The sequence below is a fragment of the Procambarus clarkii genome, chromosome 10 (assembly GCF_040958095.1).
Source record: "Procambarus clarkii isolate CNS0578487 chromosome 10, FALCON_Pclarkii_2.0, whole genome shotgun sequence".
Lineage (NCBI taxonomy): Eukaryota > Metazoa > Arthropoda > Malacostraca > Decapoda > Cambaridae > Procambarus > Procambarus clarkii.
In genome coordinates, this window is record NC_091159.1 from 43,435,793 (window position 1) to 43,455,194 (window position 19,402).

A 19,402-nucleotide genomic window follows, 5' to 3' on the forward strand; every position below is an offset into this window, starting at 1 on the left:
CTCCATCCATCCATCCATCCCCTCCCTCCATCCATCCATCCATCCCCTCCATCCATCCATCCATCCCCTCCCTCCATCCATCCCCTCCCTCCATCCATCCATCCATCCCCTCCATCCATCCATCCATCCCCTCCCTCCATCCATCCTCTCCCTCCATCCATCCATCCATCCATCCCCTCCCTCCCTCCATCCATCCATCCATCCATCCCCTCCCTCCATCCATCCATCCATCCCCCCTCCATCCATCCATCCATCCCCTCCCTCCCTCCATCCATCCATCCATCCATCCCCTCCCTCCATCCCCTTTCTCCCTCCATCCATCCAGAATTGAAGAAACAAATCAAGTTAAAAAAAAAAAGTTAACTGGGTCAGAGTTAGGGTTATCAGCGAGTCGGTCCCTTCACCACCACCGACACACCTCCCCCCCCCCCCCACCCCTACAGCCCATACACACACACACCCCCTCAAATCATCCATCCCTCCCTCCATCCTACCATCAATCCATCTCCATCCTCTCCTTCCCTGCCTCCCTCCCAAGCTCTGCCTGCCTCCCTCCGTGCCTGTCTCCCTCCGTGCCTGCCTCCCTCCCTGCCTCTCCCTTACAAGCTCTGCCTGCCCACCTCCCTCCTAACCTCCCACTGATTTGTGGCAGACGTATCTTTGTAAATTAATTTAAAGGCTGAAGCGTGATTAGCTAGCTACATGTCGTAAAATCTCCTTATAGACATTTTCTGTGATAAAACAAGGTGAGTGAGGGTGGACAGATAAGGGAATACTGTTCTGTAAACCTCACTTGGTTTTCCTTCGTCTGTGTCGTTATAGTTCAGTGACCCATGACTTTGAAAGTTTCAGACTAATAAATCATTTCTAAAACCAATGCTTTAATAGCTTTTTATTATCCTAATTAAACTAAACTAAATAAAACCGAAAATATACTGTAATATGATAGACATCTGCTATTTGAGAAATTATTTGTTATTGGAACAACTCCAGCGTGAGCGAGTGGACGGGTCTAATCCCTGTACACACACCATGCGTTTCTCGTTTCAATTCGTCGCCACAGTTCAGTGACTACGGCTTCGAAATAATAAAATTAATAAATCATTTAATCAATGGTCATTTAACAGATGATGAGATTATACAAAATGTTATTGGCACTGTTGACGTACCCAGCACCAGCACAGCCGTACCCAGCACCAGCACAGCCGTACCCAGCACCAGCACAGCCGTACCCAGCACCAGCACAGCTGTACCCAGCACCAGCACAGCCGTACCCAGCACCAGCACAGCTATACCCAGCACCAGCACAGCCGTACCCAGCACCAGCACAGCCGTACCCAGCACCAGCACAGCCGTACCCAGCACCAGCACAGCCGTACCCAGCACCAGCACAGCTGTACCCAGCACCAGCACAAAAGCAGCTGAAGCCAACACAGCAGCAGCGAGCACCAGCAAAGCTGATGCAAACATCTAAAAACATCGTGTGTGAAGTGAACAATTAGAATAAGTGTTAAATTCAAGTGTGTACATAGTGTTAAAATTAAAGTTGCAATAATTCTAATGTACAATAGTTTTCAAGAACTGTATTGTAGTACTCAACATACAGCAAAACCACTTTTAATAATACAGTGCTAACGGCTTAATGCACTGCAGTACCTATTTACTGTCGAGCATTCACAACTTCACAAAACTTCAAGATGGACATAACTCCAACAATAAGGTAAATACATGAATTACAGTATTTTTAGTAGAGTAGTAAAATATAGGTACAGTAAGTAATATGATACAATGCATTTTTATTGTGTACAAGAAAAAAAAAAGACACTGACGCAAACGCCTCTTGAAGGTCACCTCTTGCAACGAATCCAACGCTCCAACGAACTGGGGGTGGTCCCATATAGTACGTTGAATTGAGGTTGTACTGTATATATATATATATATATATATGTTTCATTGAATATGACCGCATATTCTGTATTTATTATTTTCTGGTTTAGGGCTTCTATCCCTCTAACTATTTTCTTAGCATCAGGGCTTAATTGAAATAGGAGTTCTCCAAAACTCATTTTCGTACTTTTAAGGTGAAGAAAAGAAGTGATTTACTATAGTGTATTACACTTATTTGTATAATTTGCACGACGTTTCGAACCTCCATGGTTCATTCTCAAGTGAACAGATCTTACAATACTAGTTGATTTTATACCCGCATTAGGTCAGGTGATAATACAATGAAGGTGAAAACATGGGGGGATACATAAGGGATAAACATAGGGGCTGCAGAAGGCTTATTGGCCCATACGAGGCATCTCCTATCTAAACACAAAGATTAATCCAGTGTAATTGGCCTGTTATGTTGGACATTGTCTTCTGTGTTGGCATCGATATGTTCTTGTCTTGTCCTTACTCTCATGGTGGGTAGAGTAAATAGTTCCGTGATTTGGGTGTTCATGGTAGGTCGCTCTATTCTTATGTGAATTGCCTCAAGAATTTGTAATCTTCTTGAATCTTGGGTTTTGTCTATTATGCAAGTATTCTTGTTCAACATTTCTCTTGTTAGAGTAATGTCATGGGCTTGTCTCATGTGATTCCTAGGGGCACCAGATTGAAGATGGCATGTCAAACGCCTCGTCAGCTTGGTCGACGTCATACCTATGTACTTACATTGAAGGTTACATCCTTCGTGGGGGCAAGTGTACATGTATACAACGCTTGACTGCTGTAGAGGGTTCTCCGTCGGCTTCGGGCTGTTTTTGATAAGGAGTTCGGAAGTCTTCTTCACCAAGAAGACTTCCGAACTCCTTATCAAAAGGAGTTCGGAAAAATAAATAAATAAATAAATATATATATATATATATATATATATATATATATATATATATATATATATATATATATATATATATATATAATATGTGTCGTACCTAGTAGCCAGAACGCACTTCTCAGCCTACTATGCAAGGCCCGATTTGCCTAATAAGCCAAGTTTTCGTGAATTAATGTTTTTTCGACTACCTAACCTAACCTAACTTTTTCGGCTACCTAACCTAACCTATGAAGATAGGTTAGGTTAGGTTAGGTTAGGTAGGGTTGGTTAGGTTTGGTCATATATCGACGTTAATTTTAACTCCAATAAAAAAAAATTGACCTCATACATAATGAAATGGGTAGCTTTATCATTTCATAAGAAAAAAATTAGAGAAAATATATTAATTCAGGAAAACTTGACTTATTAGGCAAATCGGGCCTTGCATAGTAGGCCATGTACGACGTTCTGGCTACTAGGTACAACACACATATATATATATATATATATATTTATATATATATATATATATATATATATATATATATATATATATATATATATATATATATATATATATATATATATATATATAATATATATATATATATATATATATATATATATATAATATGTATGTATGTATGTAATATAAAATACCTAAAAGGGGTACCACCTCTGGTGCAAGTGTAGGGACCCATAGCCTGGGAGAAGAAAGTAATGAGTACTCGGAGAAGACCTTGTGGATCCTCACTGAACACTTTGATATTTTCTTCCCCTACCACACCTATTCTTTTAGTGTGTGTGTATATATATCTAACTTTATTTAAAATTTCATTACACAAAAAGGGTTACAACATTGGTTACATGCAAGGTACAAGACTACTTGTCACAAGTTGTACAGCTCTTCCAGCTCCTCCGATTGTGGGCAGGAACCATGGATGCAGTGAGCATTTCCTCTCTGGATCGCCACACTAAGGCGCTGAAATTATATATAATATATATTTATATTTATATTTATTTATTTATATTTATTGCGCACAGACTTGCTTATAACCACAAGTTGAAGTTTATAACTTTTTAGACACTCAACCCACCAGAGGAATCAAACACTGGCCATCAAGGTGGCAGTTACGCACTGTATCCACTACACCATACTTCAGAGCCCTAAAAAATACAAATGGTAAATACACATCCCCAGGGTGCAGCTCGTAGCAGCTGTCTAACTCCCAGGTACCTATTTGCTGCCAGGTGAACAGGTGCACCAAGGTGAAAGGAACTATGCCCACTTGTTTCTGCCTACCAGGTAATTATTTACTACTGGGTGAACTAGGCATGAGGAGAAACTGTGCCTATTTGCTTGTGCCTCGAACGGGAATCGAACCCGGGCCCTTAGAACTACGACTCTAGAGTGCTGTCCACTCTGCTGCGAGGACTTTTGTGTGTGTGTGTAATTACCCAAGTGTAATTACCTAAGTATAGTTACAGGATGAGAGCTACGCTCGTGGTGTCCTGTCTTTCCATCACTCTTTGTCATATAATGCTTTGAAACTACTGACTGTCTTGGCCTCCACCACCTTCTCACCTAACTTGTTCCAATCGTCTACCACTCTGTTTGCGAAAGTGAATTTTCTTATATTTCTCCGGCATCTGTGTTTAGCTAGTTTAAATCTGTGAAGTTTAAATCTGTGACCTCTTGTTCTTAAAGTTCCAGATCTCAGGAAATCTTCCCTATCGATTTTATCAATTCCTGTTATTATTTTGTATGTAGTGATCATATCACCACTTTTTCTTCTGTCTTCTAGTTTTGGCATATTTAATGCCTCTATCCTCTCCTCGTAGCTCTTGCCCTTCAATTCTGGGAGCCACTTAGTAGCGTGTCTTTGCACCTTTTCCAGTTTGTTGATGTGCTTCTTAAGATATGGGCACCAAACAACCACTGCATATTCTAGCTTTGGCCTAACAAAAGTTGTGAACAATTTCTTTAGTATATCGCCATCCATGTATTTAAAAGCAATTCTGAAGTTAGAAAGCGTGGCATAGGCTCCTCGCACAATATTCTTTATGTGGTCCTCAGGTGATAGTTTTCTATCTAGAACCACCCCTAGATCTCTTTCTTTATCAGAATTCTTTAAAAATTTCTCACATAATATATAGGTTGTGTGGGGTCTATGTTCTCCTATTCCACATTCCATAACATGGCATTTATTAACATTAATGTGGAATGAACGTGTGTGGTTGTGGTAGGTATGCCTCACTCTCACAAAATCTTTAAATTCGCTAATGAATCTTTCAGCCGCTGGTTTGTCTGAGCTGGCAGCCTCCCCATGCCTCACAACACTATGAATGCCACTTCTTTTTCTAAATTTCTCAAACCGTCCCCTGCCCGCTTTAAACTGTTTCACTTCTGCATCACTCGTTCCAGGGGTTTTCTTTAAAAAGTCTTCATGCAATTTTCTTGCCTTTTCACAAATGATGTCCTCCGAAACGCTATCACCCCCTAACTCCTTGTTGTGTATCCAAATTAATAGTAACTGTTCAACATCCTCAAGTGTTTGTGTTCTATGTTTCGTGAATATTGATACACCTTTTGCCACTTTAGCACTCATAATGTCCTTTTTCTTAGCCAGTATGGTGGATATCATTGACTGAGATTTGTTGTACTGCCTAGCTAGTTCAACAACCCGCATACCATCTTCATATTTACAAATGATCTCGTTTCTGCTCTATGGTCATCCTTACATGGGTGTTCGTATGTTGAACCTTACCAATGCCTTTCGTGGCACTCATGGCGTGATATATAATAATTACTTTTATGTTCAAAAAACAAAAAATCACCACAAAAGCGGAATTTCTTATAGGCGCGATCGTCACTAAGTGGGCAGCTGTAATAAACTGAGGCAGGTCAGCCCACGAGACCCGGAACCACTCGTTCAGTCGACCCGAACATGTACCAACAAATATCATTAGTCGATGACACCATCATATGTCGAGTCACAGTTTTTGATCAAATTGACATCATAACTTGAAATTATCGCAAGTCGGGGCAATCGTAAGTCGAGGTGCCACTGTATATGAGAAAGAGGAGTGGACTATGTATACTGCCCTGTTGAATGTCAATGTTAATTGGTAGTGTGGTAATTGTAATATTGTTGACTCAAATAATGTTTATACTGTATTGTTGGGGAGTTCTTTCAGCAGTTCTTGAGGCTACGGACTAGTTTGAAGCCAACAGTGATCTTTCTGGGTGCACGTGGTAGCATAAATAAATAAATATATAAATATATAAATGTTACCACTACCTATGCCTTTCCACAGCTGATGCAACCTAGTAGATGGTACACTATCAGTGATAGTAGCATCAGGGAGCCACAAGGGGCACCCCCAGAAAAAAGCATTTCATTACATTCAACTGTGGCTTTTTGGGGCGAACTTCCAGGTGGCATTTCAAACCTTGGAAAAGATAGTGTTAAAATGAAAGCGTTAAAATTTTTATAGTACATTCTCCTGAAAGGCAAAAAACAAGGGATAACATTTTTGAAGTATCCAATATAATAGAAAGGACACAAAAAAGATGATATTAATTAGATTTTCAATTTGTCAATACAAATTAGAATATCTGTACAATGCAGTGGATACTTTAGACTGAGAAAATAATTGGACAAATAAATATGATTTATGGGTCAAATTACAGAGTAATATAATGGACATGGAATTGCTGGATGGTTTTCAAGTTTAGGTTAAACATATATATCAATGGGATTCATTGGGTATAAATAGTAGCTGCCTCACATGGGCCAATAGGTATTTCACAGTTTTCATTGTTCTTAAGCTCTATGTTCTTAGTGGTGACTTTTTTTAGTTCTACATGGTTGTCAGCACCTGGTGATTCCTCCATGCCTGGTAGGTGAACAGTCATATAAAGAGAAAAAGTAAATCATATTACAGAAGTTTTGTTCTGGTGAGATTTAGTCTAGAGAAATTATTAGTGAAAGTTGTTTTTAGGAAGTCTTAGAAATATTTAATATATATCCATTAAGCAGCTAAATTTTATGTTGAATGTACATTTTGAACTGTAAATAACAAAGTGCTATAATAACTAAATTACTTCTAATACTTTTGATTAATGTTTACAGATATGGGAGAATTGAAGTGCTGTCTGGATTTGTGAATGGCCTCTTTTTAACTGTGGTAAGGTCATGTTGCATGATAGCAAATTCTCACTAAACTTTGCAGTAATATCTTTACTTAATTAAATTATAAATTTAATTTTTGTGCTAGAAAAGTAATTTTGATACAGTATGTAAAAACTTATGTTGCCCATCAAATTATTGTGCCTTGATAACAGGAACTTTTCCTAGCTGGCTGCTTAGTTTCTCCTTGAGCCAGAGTCTACAGTCCATCCATGGTAGGAGCCGGTCGGCCGAGCGGACAGCACGCAGGACTTGTGGTCCTGGGTTCGATCCCAGGCGCCGGCGAGAAACAATGGGCAGAGTTTCTTTCACCCTATGCCCCTGTTACCTAACAGTAAAATAGGTACCTGGGTGTTAGTGAGCTGTCACGGTCTGCTTCCTGGGGGTGGAGGCCTGGTCGAGGACCAGGCCGCGGGGACACTAAAAGCCCCGAAATCATCTCAAGATAACCTCAAGACTGATACGTTAAATTCTGTTGATGGTCACTCCACCAGGTCAAGTATCTTTGCTATTGGTTTATCATGTAACCTGAATAAGGAGACTGTTTGTTTACATTATTGGAGGAGGTCTTTGGCTGTTTTAAGGCTGCAGTATGTTTTTTTCTAATCAAGCAGTGATCTGTTTTGTCTCTCCATCTTTCTGGGTGCCTTCCCTTGGTGGTGACTGACTTGAATAAATTTACATAACATTTTTCATAGAGCCACTGCTCCCAGCACCTCTCTGAGGAGGCCAGGGGGCCAGATGCTTCACAAAGCGGTTACGCAAGCACTTACGAACCTGTACATCTTTTCTCAATCTTTGGCAGCTTTGTTTACAATTATTTAACAATTGATGAGCTCCGAAGCACCAGGAGGCTGTTTATAACAACAACAACAGTTGATTGGCAAGTTTTCTTGCTTGTAAACTGTTTAATAAATGTAACTAAAGGCGTCAATGATTGAGAAAATATGTACATGTTTGTAAGTACTGTACTTGCGTAACTGCTTCATGAATCTGTAGCCAGGTTCTGGCTCATGGTCCCCGGTAGGCTAAGCTTAATGAAATGGGACCAGTCAAGTAATTATGACCAAAGTCAGGTAAACACACAAGTAAATCAAATAAATGGTTAACTAACACTCCACCAGTAATCACAAATGACAACACCTAAACTAAACACTGTTTCCTAATAAACCATACTTATCTTAAACTAAATGAGCTGCTGCACTCAAGGGAGGGAGAGAACCATCACCACAGGGCTCCAGTGATCAACTGGCAAAGCCAGTGCTCTCGTTTACAGGTGGACTGCTATAGTACCAACACTTTGGACCGTAGGCTAAGTAACTCCTCTAAACATATCCCTCAACTCTCAACTGGAGCCGGTCGGCCGAGCGGACAGCACGCTGGACTTGTGATCCTGTGGTCCTGGGTTCGATCCCAGGCGCCGGCGAGAAACAATGGGCAGAGTTTCTTTCACCCTATGCCCATGTTACCTAGCAGTAAAATAGGTACCTGGGTGTTAGTTAGCCGTCATGGGCTGCTTCCTGGGGGTGGAGGCCTGGTCGAGGTCCGGGCCGCGGGGACACTAAAAAAGCCCCGAAATCATCTCAAGATAACCATCTCAAGATAACCTGCCTCCAATGAGAATAACTCCACCACCTGCCCCCCTGACACTAAACCCCAACTACTGACACCACTTGTCCCCTGACACCAACCCTCACCAATGACACCTGCCTCCCCTGACACCATTTTATCATCCTTCAACCATTTCTCCCTGGAAACAATGGGTAAGCAAAAATAAAACGCTGTATAACTGTTTACACTTTGGTGAACCATAGTTGATGACAGCCACCTCTGACGTTCAGTCTCAGTAACAGCTTGAACAAACAATCCTCACTTAATTGAACATCTATATGTTCCACTGAACATTTAGTGCTGAATTCAATTTGTTTGAATCATCTGGAAATTCGATAGAGTGGGGTTCGTTAGAGTGAGGATGCACTGTATATACAATTTGTGCCCTTTAAGGTTTAATGACATTATGTAAAAAGACAAATTGAACACTGTTTATGTAGTGCAGATGTAAATCTGTGTATTTATATATCTATGCAGGTAGGTTAAATTAGCATTTTATAAGCACTACAATCATCTTCTTTGGTTGATTGTTCAATAGATCACTGAACTATATGTTAAACCGATCTCTAACCCTGTCCATGGAGGTCAGAAGAAAATGTATATATGCTGGTTAGCATTGAAATTGTGTAGTCACATCTGGTAGGAAAAAAAAAAAAATGCCTCCGGCAGTGCTAATGTGAATCAATCAATTTATTTTGTAATGTTTCTACAGATTGGATTTATGGTGCTATGTGAGGCTCTTGGACGACTCTGGGAACCACCTCAAGTGCACACTGAGAGGTTGCTTGCAGTTGCTGTTGGTGGGCTGATTGTCAACCTCTTTGGCATTGTGTCCTTTAGGTAACTATTATTTTAATATTTGTCATTGTGCTTGTTTAATATTGATAATGCCTATGGATTTGAATTTAAATGAACATTTCTATAGCAATTTCAAGAATTTGATGATAGTGCACATGCAGGAGACTGATGAAGAAAAGGACTTAAGAGATATGATTGACCAGTCAATGAAAGTTTCTCTAAAAATTGAGGACGTAGTAAGGAAATCCTTTAAACCTTAAGAATTATCAAAAAACCTTTGACTAAAGAAAAAAAAGTGGTAATTCAGCTGTACAAGTCTCTGGTGCACTTTCATTTGGACTATGAATCCAAGCATGGAGACCTCACCTTCAGGAGGACATACAGTATCTGCTTTTTGAGAAATTTCAAGACTGATATAAATCATTCTAGATCTAAGTCAGCTCTCATACCAGGAACAGTTGAGGGCATTATTACTATCAACACTACATACCTGACATGACAAGGCTTATCTCATCAAGACCTTTAAAATACTAACAAATTGAAAGATTTTATTCATGACAACTATGTTAAAATGTCAAATGTAATGCACACAAGCTCAACAAACCACATTGTAGGACAGAAAACAGGAGATGCTTTTTCACGGATAGGCATTATGAAATGATATCAGAAGCCTTGCATGTATACTATGGCTCTGTAGTGCCAGTGACAAGCTCTGAGGTGCCACATCTCTCTTCTTATTATTCTCTCTTCTCTCTCTCTCCTCTTTTCACCGTCTCTCTCCCTGTCTCTCAAAGACAGACATTCACAACACACAGACGAGGTTTGTGACTATGCATCATGCAAAGTGACCTCATGTTCCTCTAGAAAATAATCTTGTGGAAAATGATTCATATTCATGATTTAATGACAGGATTCTGATAATAATACCAATGTTCATAATAAAAGTGATGTGCATAGTATATATCTGGATATTTTGCTCCATCAGGTGAGGTTGGCTGCTTGAGTTAGCTTGTTGTAGCTTGTAGCCCCGTACTGTGCTAATATTTCATCACTATACACACACAAACACACCAGAATTACTTATTGGTTCATTGTGGTTTGTAAAAATTATATATTTTTTTCTACCACAGAAAAAAGGCCACACATTTACAATGCTAACCAACATATTTACATTTTCGTCTCTGTCCTCCATGGACAGGGTTAAGAGATTTGTTAAACATATAGTTCAGGGATTTATTGAACAATCAACCACAACAGATAATTGTAGTGTTTTTAAAAGGCTAAGCTAACCTACATACGTAAATACATAGATACACAGATTTACGTATGCCCTACATAAAGTGTTCAATGTGTCTTTTACATAGTGTCATTAATGTGCATTTACGAAGGTGAAATGTAATTCTGATCAGCTTCCACATACACTTTATAGACATACATATACATGCGAACAAGCTTGAATACATAGATACACAGATTTACGTATGCCCTACATAAAGTGTTCAATGTGTCTTTTACATAGTGTCATTAATGTGTCTTTTACATAGTGTCATTAATGTGCATTTACGAAGGTGAAATGTAATTCTGATCAGCTTCCACATACACTTTATAGACATACATATACTGTAACCCCGCGATTATCCGGGATTCGAACATCCGGAAAACGCCCTTATACGGCCAAAATCGTGAACGGATAAAGTTATCTCAATATCCGGCCAAAATGGCCATGGGAGCCGGATAAAAGCCGGTTTGGCCGGTTAAAAATCTGAGCCGGTGGGCTGTACCGTATTAATCCCGTACAGCTGTGGCTCAAGGCCATGGTGTTGGAGGGGGTAGGGTTGGTGGGTGGTGTCGGGAGAGAGGGGAACGTTGGGAGGGACCACCTGGGGGATTACGGTCAGGAAGAGAGGGAGGGAGTTGGTCAGGAAGGGAGTTGGTCAGGAAGGGAGATGGTCGGGAAGGGAGTTGGTCAGGAAGGGAGGAAGGGAGATGGTCAGGGAGGGAGTTGGTCAGGAAGGGAGGGAGGGAGTTGGTCAGGAAGGGAGGAAGGGAGTTGGTCAGGAAGGGAGTTGGTCAGAAAGGGAGGGAGGGAGTTGGTCAGGAAGGGAGGGAGGGAGTTGGTCAGGAAGGGAGGGAGGGAGTTGGTCAGGAAGGGAGGAAGGGAGTTGGTCAGGGAGGGAGGAAGGGAGTTGGTCAGGGAGGGAGGGAGTTGGTCAGGGAGGGAGGGAGGGAGTTGGTCAGGAATGGAGGAAGGGAGTTGGTCAGGAAGGGAGGGAGGGAGTTGGTCAGGAAGGGAGGGAGGGAGTGGGTCAGGAAGGGAGGGAGGGAGTTGGTCAGGAAGGGAGGAAGGGAGTTGGTCAGGAAGGGAGGAAGGGAGTTGGTCAGGAAGGAAGGGAGGGAGTTGGTCAGGAAGGGAGGGAGGGAGTGGGTCAGGAAGGGAGGGAGGGAGTTGGTCAGGAAGGGAGGGAGGAAGTTGGTCAGGAAGGGAGGAAGGGAGTTGGTCAGGAAGGGAGGAAGGGAGTTGGTCAGGAAGGGAGGGAGGGAGTTGGTCAGGAAGGGAGGGAGGGAGTTGGTCAGGAAGGGAGGGAGGGAGTTGGTCAGGAAGGGAGGGAGGGAGTTGGTCAGGAAGGGAGGGAGGGAGTTGGTCAGGAAGGGAGGAAGGGAGTTGGTCAGGAAGGGAGGAAGGGAGTTGGTCACGGAAGGAGGAAAAACTATTGTGGTGTGTATGGGACTCGCTTAACCCTAACGAAGGAAGGTGGCGTTGGCGGTGTTGCAAGAATTATATTGTTTTCTTATTGCTGTGGAGAGCTAGTTACGAATATTAATTAAATAACACTATAATAGATGAACAGTACAGTACAGTATTTGGTTTGCTATTTATTCATTTAAATATTTACAATAAAATAAAATTGGATTTAACAGAACTTAAGGCGCATCGTACAGCGTGTCAACACCCACGTGTCTGTCGACACATGTGGAAGGGAGATGGGAAGGCTGGTGTGAGGTGGGGGAGGGGGGGGGGGGGTTGACCAGGCAGGAGATCACACGTGTCGTCTGTCTCTGTTCCAGTCTCGCCACTTACCCACCTGTTCAACCACATCCCTGCCCACCCACCTTGTTCACCCACTTCCCTGCCCACCCACCTGCCTGCACACCCACTTACCCACCTGTTCACCTACTTCCCTGCCCACCCACTTCCCTGCCCACTCACCTGTTTACCCACTTCCCTGCCCACCCACCTGTTTACCCACCTGCCTGCATGCCCACTTACCCACCTGTCAATCCATCCACCCACCTGTTCACCCACCTACCTGCACACCCACCTGCCTGCTTAACCCACCTGTTCACCCACTTCCCTGCCCACCCACCTGTTTACCCACATGCCTGCACGCCCACTTACCCTACTGTCAATGCACCCACCCACCTGCCTGCTTACCCACTCACCCACCTGCCTGCTCGAACCTGTTCACCCACCAAGCCCATCTACCTGCCATCCACTCATCCAAAACCCACCTGCCTGAACCCACCTATCCCTGCCTGCCCACCCACCCACTTGCCTGCCCACCCACCCACTTGCCTGCCCACCCACCCACCTGCCTGCCCACCCACCCACCTGCCTGCCCACCCACTTTCCCTGCCCACCTACCAGCTAGGCAGCTAACCACCCATGCACCAGCCCCACACACTAATTAGTGTGTCAATTCAAATCATGCGTGTGGTATAAAAATTGTCGGAAATGGTCCCTTTTGGACTCAGAGGTGAAAAAGTACTATTATCCGGAACATGTGATAATCCGGCTGGGGGTCCTTTCCATATAGTCCGGATAGTCGAGTGGAGACAGTACATGCGAACAAGCTTGAATGGTCCTCAAGCATACTGTATATGCAAATCGAAACTCCACACCCCAGAAGTGACTCGAACCCAGATCGCCAGGAGCACAATGCAACTGGTGTACATGGTATCTTAACAGCTCGACCATCATAGCATAGCAAGCATAAGAAATATTGCCGGAACAACCGTGGACATCTTGAAGAGGAAACTAGATTTATTCCTCCAAGGAGTGCCGGACCAACCGGGCTGTGGTGGGTATGTGGGCCTGCGGGCCGCTCCAAACAACAGCCTAGTGGACCAAACTCTCACAAGTCAAGCCTGGCCTCAGGCCGGGCTTGGGCAGTAGAAGAACTCCCAGAACCCCATCAACCAGGTATCAACCAGGTATCGACCAGGTATCACTGACCGTACAAAAGAGAATGATAGCCGAGGCTATTTAACCACTGTCCCGATGGCACTTTGATGGTAATCTTGGGCATAGTTATTTCATCAAATCACCTCACTTTGTGGGGCCATATAAGCAACACAAATGCAAACAAGCTTGAATGGTCCCCAAGCATATATGCGAATGAAAACTCCACACCCCAGAAGTGACTCGAACCCAGACCGCCAGGAGTACAATGTAACTGGCGTACATGATACCTTAACCGCTCGACCATCAGTGACCGTACAAAAGTCGATGATAGCTAAGGCTATTTGACCACCGTCCCGACGGCACTTTAATGGTAATCTTGGGCATAGTTATTTCATCAAATTACCTCACTCTGTGAGGCCATGTGAGCAACACAAATGCGAGCAAGCTTGAATGGTTCCCAATCATATATACGAATGAAAACTCCACACCCCAGAAGTGACTCGAACCCAGACTGCCAGGTCACTGATGGTTGAACGGTTAATGTACCATGTACACCAGTTGCATTGTGCTTCTGGTGGTCTGGGTTCGAGTCACTTCTGAGGTGTGGAGTTTTCATTCATACATATACACACATATACAATTATGAGGAGGATTGAAACTGAGGACGATAGTAGGAGGCTACAAGATGACCTAGACAGACTGAGTGAATCGTCCAACAAATGGCTGTTGAAGTTCAACCCGAGTAAATGCAAAGTAATGAAACTAGGCAGTGGAAATAGGAGGCCAGACACAGGATACAGAATAGGAGGTGAAGTACTTAATGAAACGAACAGAGAGAAAGATCTAGGAGTTGATATCACACCAAACCTGTCTCTTGAAGCCCACATAAAAAGAATAACGTCTGCGGCATATGCAAGGCTGGCTAACATCAGAACTGCGTTCAGGAACCTGTGTAAGGAATCACTCAGAATCTTGTACACCACATATGTAAGACCAATCCTGGAATATGCGGTCCCAGCATGGAGCCCGTACCTTGTCAAGCACAAGATGAAGCTGGAAAAAGTCCAAAGGTATGCCACTAGACTAGTCCCAGAACTAAGAGGCATGAGTTACGAGGAAAGGCTGCGGGAAATGCACCTTACGACACTGGAAGACAGAAGAGTAAGGAGAGACATGATCACAACCTACAAAATCCTCAGAGGAATCGACCGGGTAAACAAGGATAAACTATTCAACACTGGTGGGACGCGAACAAGGGGACACAGGTGGAAACTGAGTACCCACATGAGCCAAAGAGACGTTAGAAGGAACTTTTTCAGTGTCAGAGTAGTTAATGGATGGAATGCATTAGGCAGTGATGTGGTGGAGGCTGACTCCATACACAGTTTTAAATGTAGATATGATAGAGCCCAGTAGGCTCAGGAATCTGTACACCAGTTGATTGACAGTTGAGAGGCGGGACCAAAGAGCCAAAGCTCAACCCCCGCAAGCACAAATAGGCGAGTACAAATAGGTGAGTACACACACACACACACACACACATACATATATATACACACACATACATTTGTTTCTCTTACTCTGACAGGGTGAGATAGCTGATAGAGAAACTAGTGTGCAATTAAGCACTTAACCACTGAAGGTGATTAAGATGCTTTTACAAGCTCAGGTTATATATTACATCACATACATACATTGTATAATTGATACATTACATGGTCATTCTTGGGTACAAGTCCAGTATATCATCAAGTGTTCCAGTATTCATATAGTAGTTACAGAGTTCAGCATACCTCAGCCCAGGAGAGCAAAAGTCAGTCAATATGGGACATTCTACAATATAATGTTCAAGTGAGTGTATGTTTTCTCTCTCACAAAGTTGACACATTGTGTACTCGACATTTGGGTTTAGAGAAAGCTGCCAGATACATCTACAGTGGTACCTCGGAATGCGAGTGTCCCTGTATGCGAGTTTTTTCGGAAGACGAGCAGGATTTACTCCAAAAATATGTCTCGGAAGGCGAGGGTTACCTCGGGACGCGAGTTTGTTGATACGTGTACAGGCCGACTGGCGCGTGGTGGCATGGCGATTTCGCCTCAGTTTACCAGTGTCTCGTGTCCAGTGACTATCCCACCTGAATTCTTCACAAGGATTTACAGTTTTTTATCGTTTTTTTGGCCATTTGAGCATAAAAGTTGTCATTATATATCTTGCCATGGGTTTCAAGAAAGCCATTGGTAAGGTTCAACCTAAGAAAATAGCTGTGAGTAGAGGCAGTAGAGGATGTCCCTTCTTGATTAAGAAAATGTGTGAAGTATGGGAAGAACTGCAAAGTTTTGTTGAAAAAACTCACCCAGATAAAGCTGTAGCAGGCCGTTGCATTGACCTTTTAAATGATAATGTGATGTCTTACTACAGACAAGTGTTAAAATGTAGGGAAAAACAAGTGTCATTAGACAAATTCTTAGTAAAAGAAGCAAGTCCTAGTGGTATGCAGGCAAAATGTGCCAGAGTGTGCATACCAGTGAAGTCCTCACTGCCTGATGTGATAATGGAAGGGGACTCCCCTTCCAAACAGTAACTCCTCTCTTCCTCCCACCTCCTCACCATCTTTCATACGCCTACAGCATTCAACAGCAAGGTAAGTAATAACTTGAACATAGTTTTGTAGGTTTATTTAGATGAATTAGGTATAAAAATTTAGTTTGATGTGGGGTTTTTGGGGTAATCAGGAATGGATTAATTCATTTCCCTTTATTTCTTATGGGGAAATTAGCTTCGGAATGCGAGTTTTCGGAATACGAGGCGTCTCCAGGAACCAATTAAACTCTTAAACTGAGGTATGCCTGTATATCCCAGGCGTATTCTGGCTACTAAAACATCACATTGCCGAGTTCTTGCTTTATTAGTCCTATGTGTGAATGTCTCCTCACAATATCTATCATAATATTTAATGCTACAACTTTCAGATCTTTGTGAATTTGTTAGGTCGGTGAGATTTTCATTAGATATATGTTTAACCCTCAAACCGCTAGGGGCCCAAATGGAATTCACACCCACAGGCGCAACAAAAAAAAAATCCAAAAAATTCTTTCGTCTTATAGAAGTGTTCATTTTTGTTCCCTGATCACGGAAAAAATAAAAAAAAAATCGTAGGTGGCATATTTTAGCCGCAATAAGGTAGGGAAGTGTGGCAAAAAAGGGGCGTTGGCAGAGCCTTCGCCAGACGAGGTCTACTCCGCCCGAGCTGTCAGACGGCAGTTGCCACAAATATATTATTTCCTAATTATTTCAATGTCTCTGATTGATTTTTTCTTAGTTTTTTTGCAGTAATATTATTCCATACAGTGAATTGTGGTATATTTATACTGTATTATAAAATGTGTGAACCATCGCTGTACTCAAAATTATGGTGTGCATATTAGTGATTCAATTATTATGTTCATAAAACAATAAACAAATAGTTTTGCTGTTGTTACACTATATACACAGGTTATATATAAGTATTTGCATGTTTTGTACACCGTAACGAACTACTAAGTTGGTCTTGTGAGTCAAAAAGCAACGAGGAGTGACCGCCAAACACCAGCGAGCCACTCACTGCCACTCCCTCCCTCAACACCACCTCACTCACCCTCATTCACCTCCCAAAATACTCTTTCTGTATTTATTCACTATACACAGACGTTATATATACGTATTTACATGTTTTGTTCACCATAACTGTTCATCTAAGCTTGTATGGTGAGTAAAGGCCATAAGACGTAGCTACTCACACAGTCAGCTGATCGGCGGCCGCCCTCAAGGCCAGACGCACTAATATTTGTCCTTCAACAATATTGTTTGTGGTGTTATTACGCTATATACACACATTATATACAAGTATCTACCTGTTTTATTCACCATACCTGAACAAATAAGCTGGTATGGTGCCCAAAGACCATAGTGGCCATCAGTAAACAACATGCCAAGTTGTGCAGACGACGCTCTTCCCTCACCAAAATGGCAGCTCCCAACCTACTCCTCTCGCTGTTATCTCACACTATACACACGTTATATATAAGTATCTACATTTGTGTTCACCATATCGAACCACTAAGCTGGTATGGTGAGTGCAGTCAATAAATGGTGGCCACACACAGTCAGAAAACGACGCCACAACCCTCCCTCCCACAGCCTTACTCCTCCTTCCATGGAGCACAGCGCTAAATATCACCACAATCCTGCTATTATCAGAATCCTGGTCAGTTTTATCACAGTCAGGGGGCTTCAGTAATACTATCACTGCTAAATAATAGCAGTATCATTTATATTATGGTATTTGTAGGCGATGCTGTGGTCACAAGCTGAACAGCGGTGCTGTGAGCTCGTGCTGCGTGCGCCAGCCTTGGTGGCTTGCTCAATATTGACGCTGTAACACCCAAGAATGTTGGCCTGGATTTTTTTTTCTAGGTGGCATCTGGCAACTATCGGTCGTGGCTGTACTATAGCTGCCCCTATCCCAGGCGGGGCGTTTAAATTATAGCGCTAGACACGAAATCATATATAAATGATGTGCGCGGTTTCGGTTTTGTCACTGATATCATTTATATATGATATGCGCGGTTTGAGGGTTTAGTATTCTCTTTGTCAGTGCTAATGAAACACCCATATCATTTTCTACTACTGGTTTTCTACTGGCTATCTTTGCAAGCATATCAACAGTGTCATGCCTTGAGATGCCAACATGTGATGGTATCCATAGGAATTTAATTTCAAATCTGTTTTCTTTAGCAGCTAAAACATTCATTCAAGTATCACTGACTATTTTCTGGATGTTACTACTATGTGCGTTCAATGCCAGGAGTGCACTCTGCGGGTTATAGTATATAAGTCCACTGCCTTTGTCTTTTAAAAATTTAGTGGCAAGGTATATGCCTGCAAGTTCGGTCTGAGTTGTACTTGCCCAATCATTGACGCACTTCATTGCTGTATGTACGAGAGAAGATTGTGCACGAGAAGGACATGAGAAAATTATAGATAGATGTATGTGGTGTAACAGCAACAAAAATAATGTTTTCTGGGGGAAAGCCCCTCTTCAGCTCTCCAGAGCTACCTAGATTATTAGGAATGTATTAGACCCTGGCATCAGTCAAAGCGCATGGAGTTCTTAGGCCTATTGGGGAACCTGGCCACCTCAGAGAGGCATGAGGAGCAATGGCCTTAAGAAACCCCCGTGTGGTTGGAAGCATTCTATGTCTGCCATTAACTGGGTCAGGCACCCAGAAAGGTAGGCACCCCAAAACAAATCGTATCTGGTTAAAATATTGCTACTGAATGCCAAACCATTAGACAGAACTCCCCCAAACAAAAAACGAGCAAACAAGTACGACGTCACAACCGTCATCCCACCGCTGTCTGCGCAGCTCCCGTCTCCCTCGGAGGGGGAAGGGGAAGCCCCAGACCCCCTCACTGGCTGTCCACACCCCAAGTTGTGTGGCTGATGTAAGACCTGACGGTCGTGCGACTCTGGCTGCAGACTTTGTCCAGTGCTATGCCTTGTAGTGTGGGCCTGTCCTGTGATGGTGTGCGAGCCAGTAGTAGTTTCACCAGTACTCAGGCTGCATGCACCTAGAGTTACCTTCCCTAGGTGCCCTGTAAGTACTACTCTGGTGTCTTGGGGTTCCCTTCCACAAGTCGCTTGGGACCTACCTCTGCCGTGGTCTTTTGCTGCTCGGCGATTGCCTGCCCATGGAGTTAGCTAGGGTGTTTCATGCACCCCTGTTTGCCTCTGGGTAGGAGGTACTGTAGCTCCGTCACTGGTACTGTGTAGA

General features: G+C 42.8%; 1 protein-coding gene across 3 annotated transcripts in view; it reads left to right on the forward strand.

Annotated features, from left to right (window-relative positions):
* LOC123744880 (proton-coupled zinc antiporter SLC30A5) overlaps positions 1 to 19,402 on the forward strand; it is a 170,506-nt gene that overhangs the window by 119,594 nt on the left and 31,510 nt on the right. For all 3 annotated transcript variants that reach the window (XM_045725121.2, XM_045725126.2, XM_045725115.2), the window contains exons 11-12: positions 6,940 to 6,994; positions 9,320 to 9,447. In XM_045725121.2, coding sequence (XP_045581077.1) covers positions 6,940 to 6,994; positions 9,320 to 9,447 — 183 coding nt within the window. The remainder of the gene's footprint in view (positions 1 to 6,939; positions 6,995 to 9,319; positions 9,448 to 19,402) is intronic.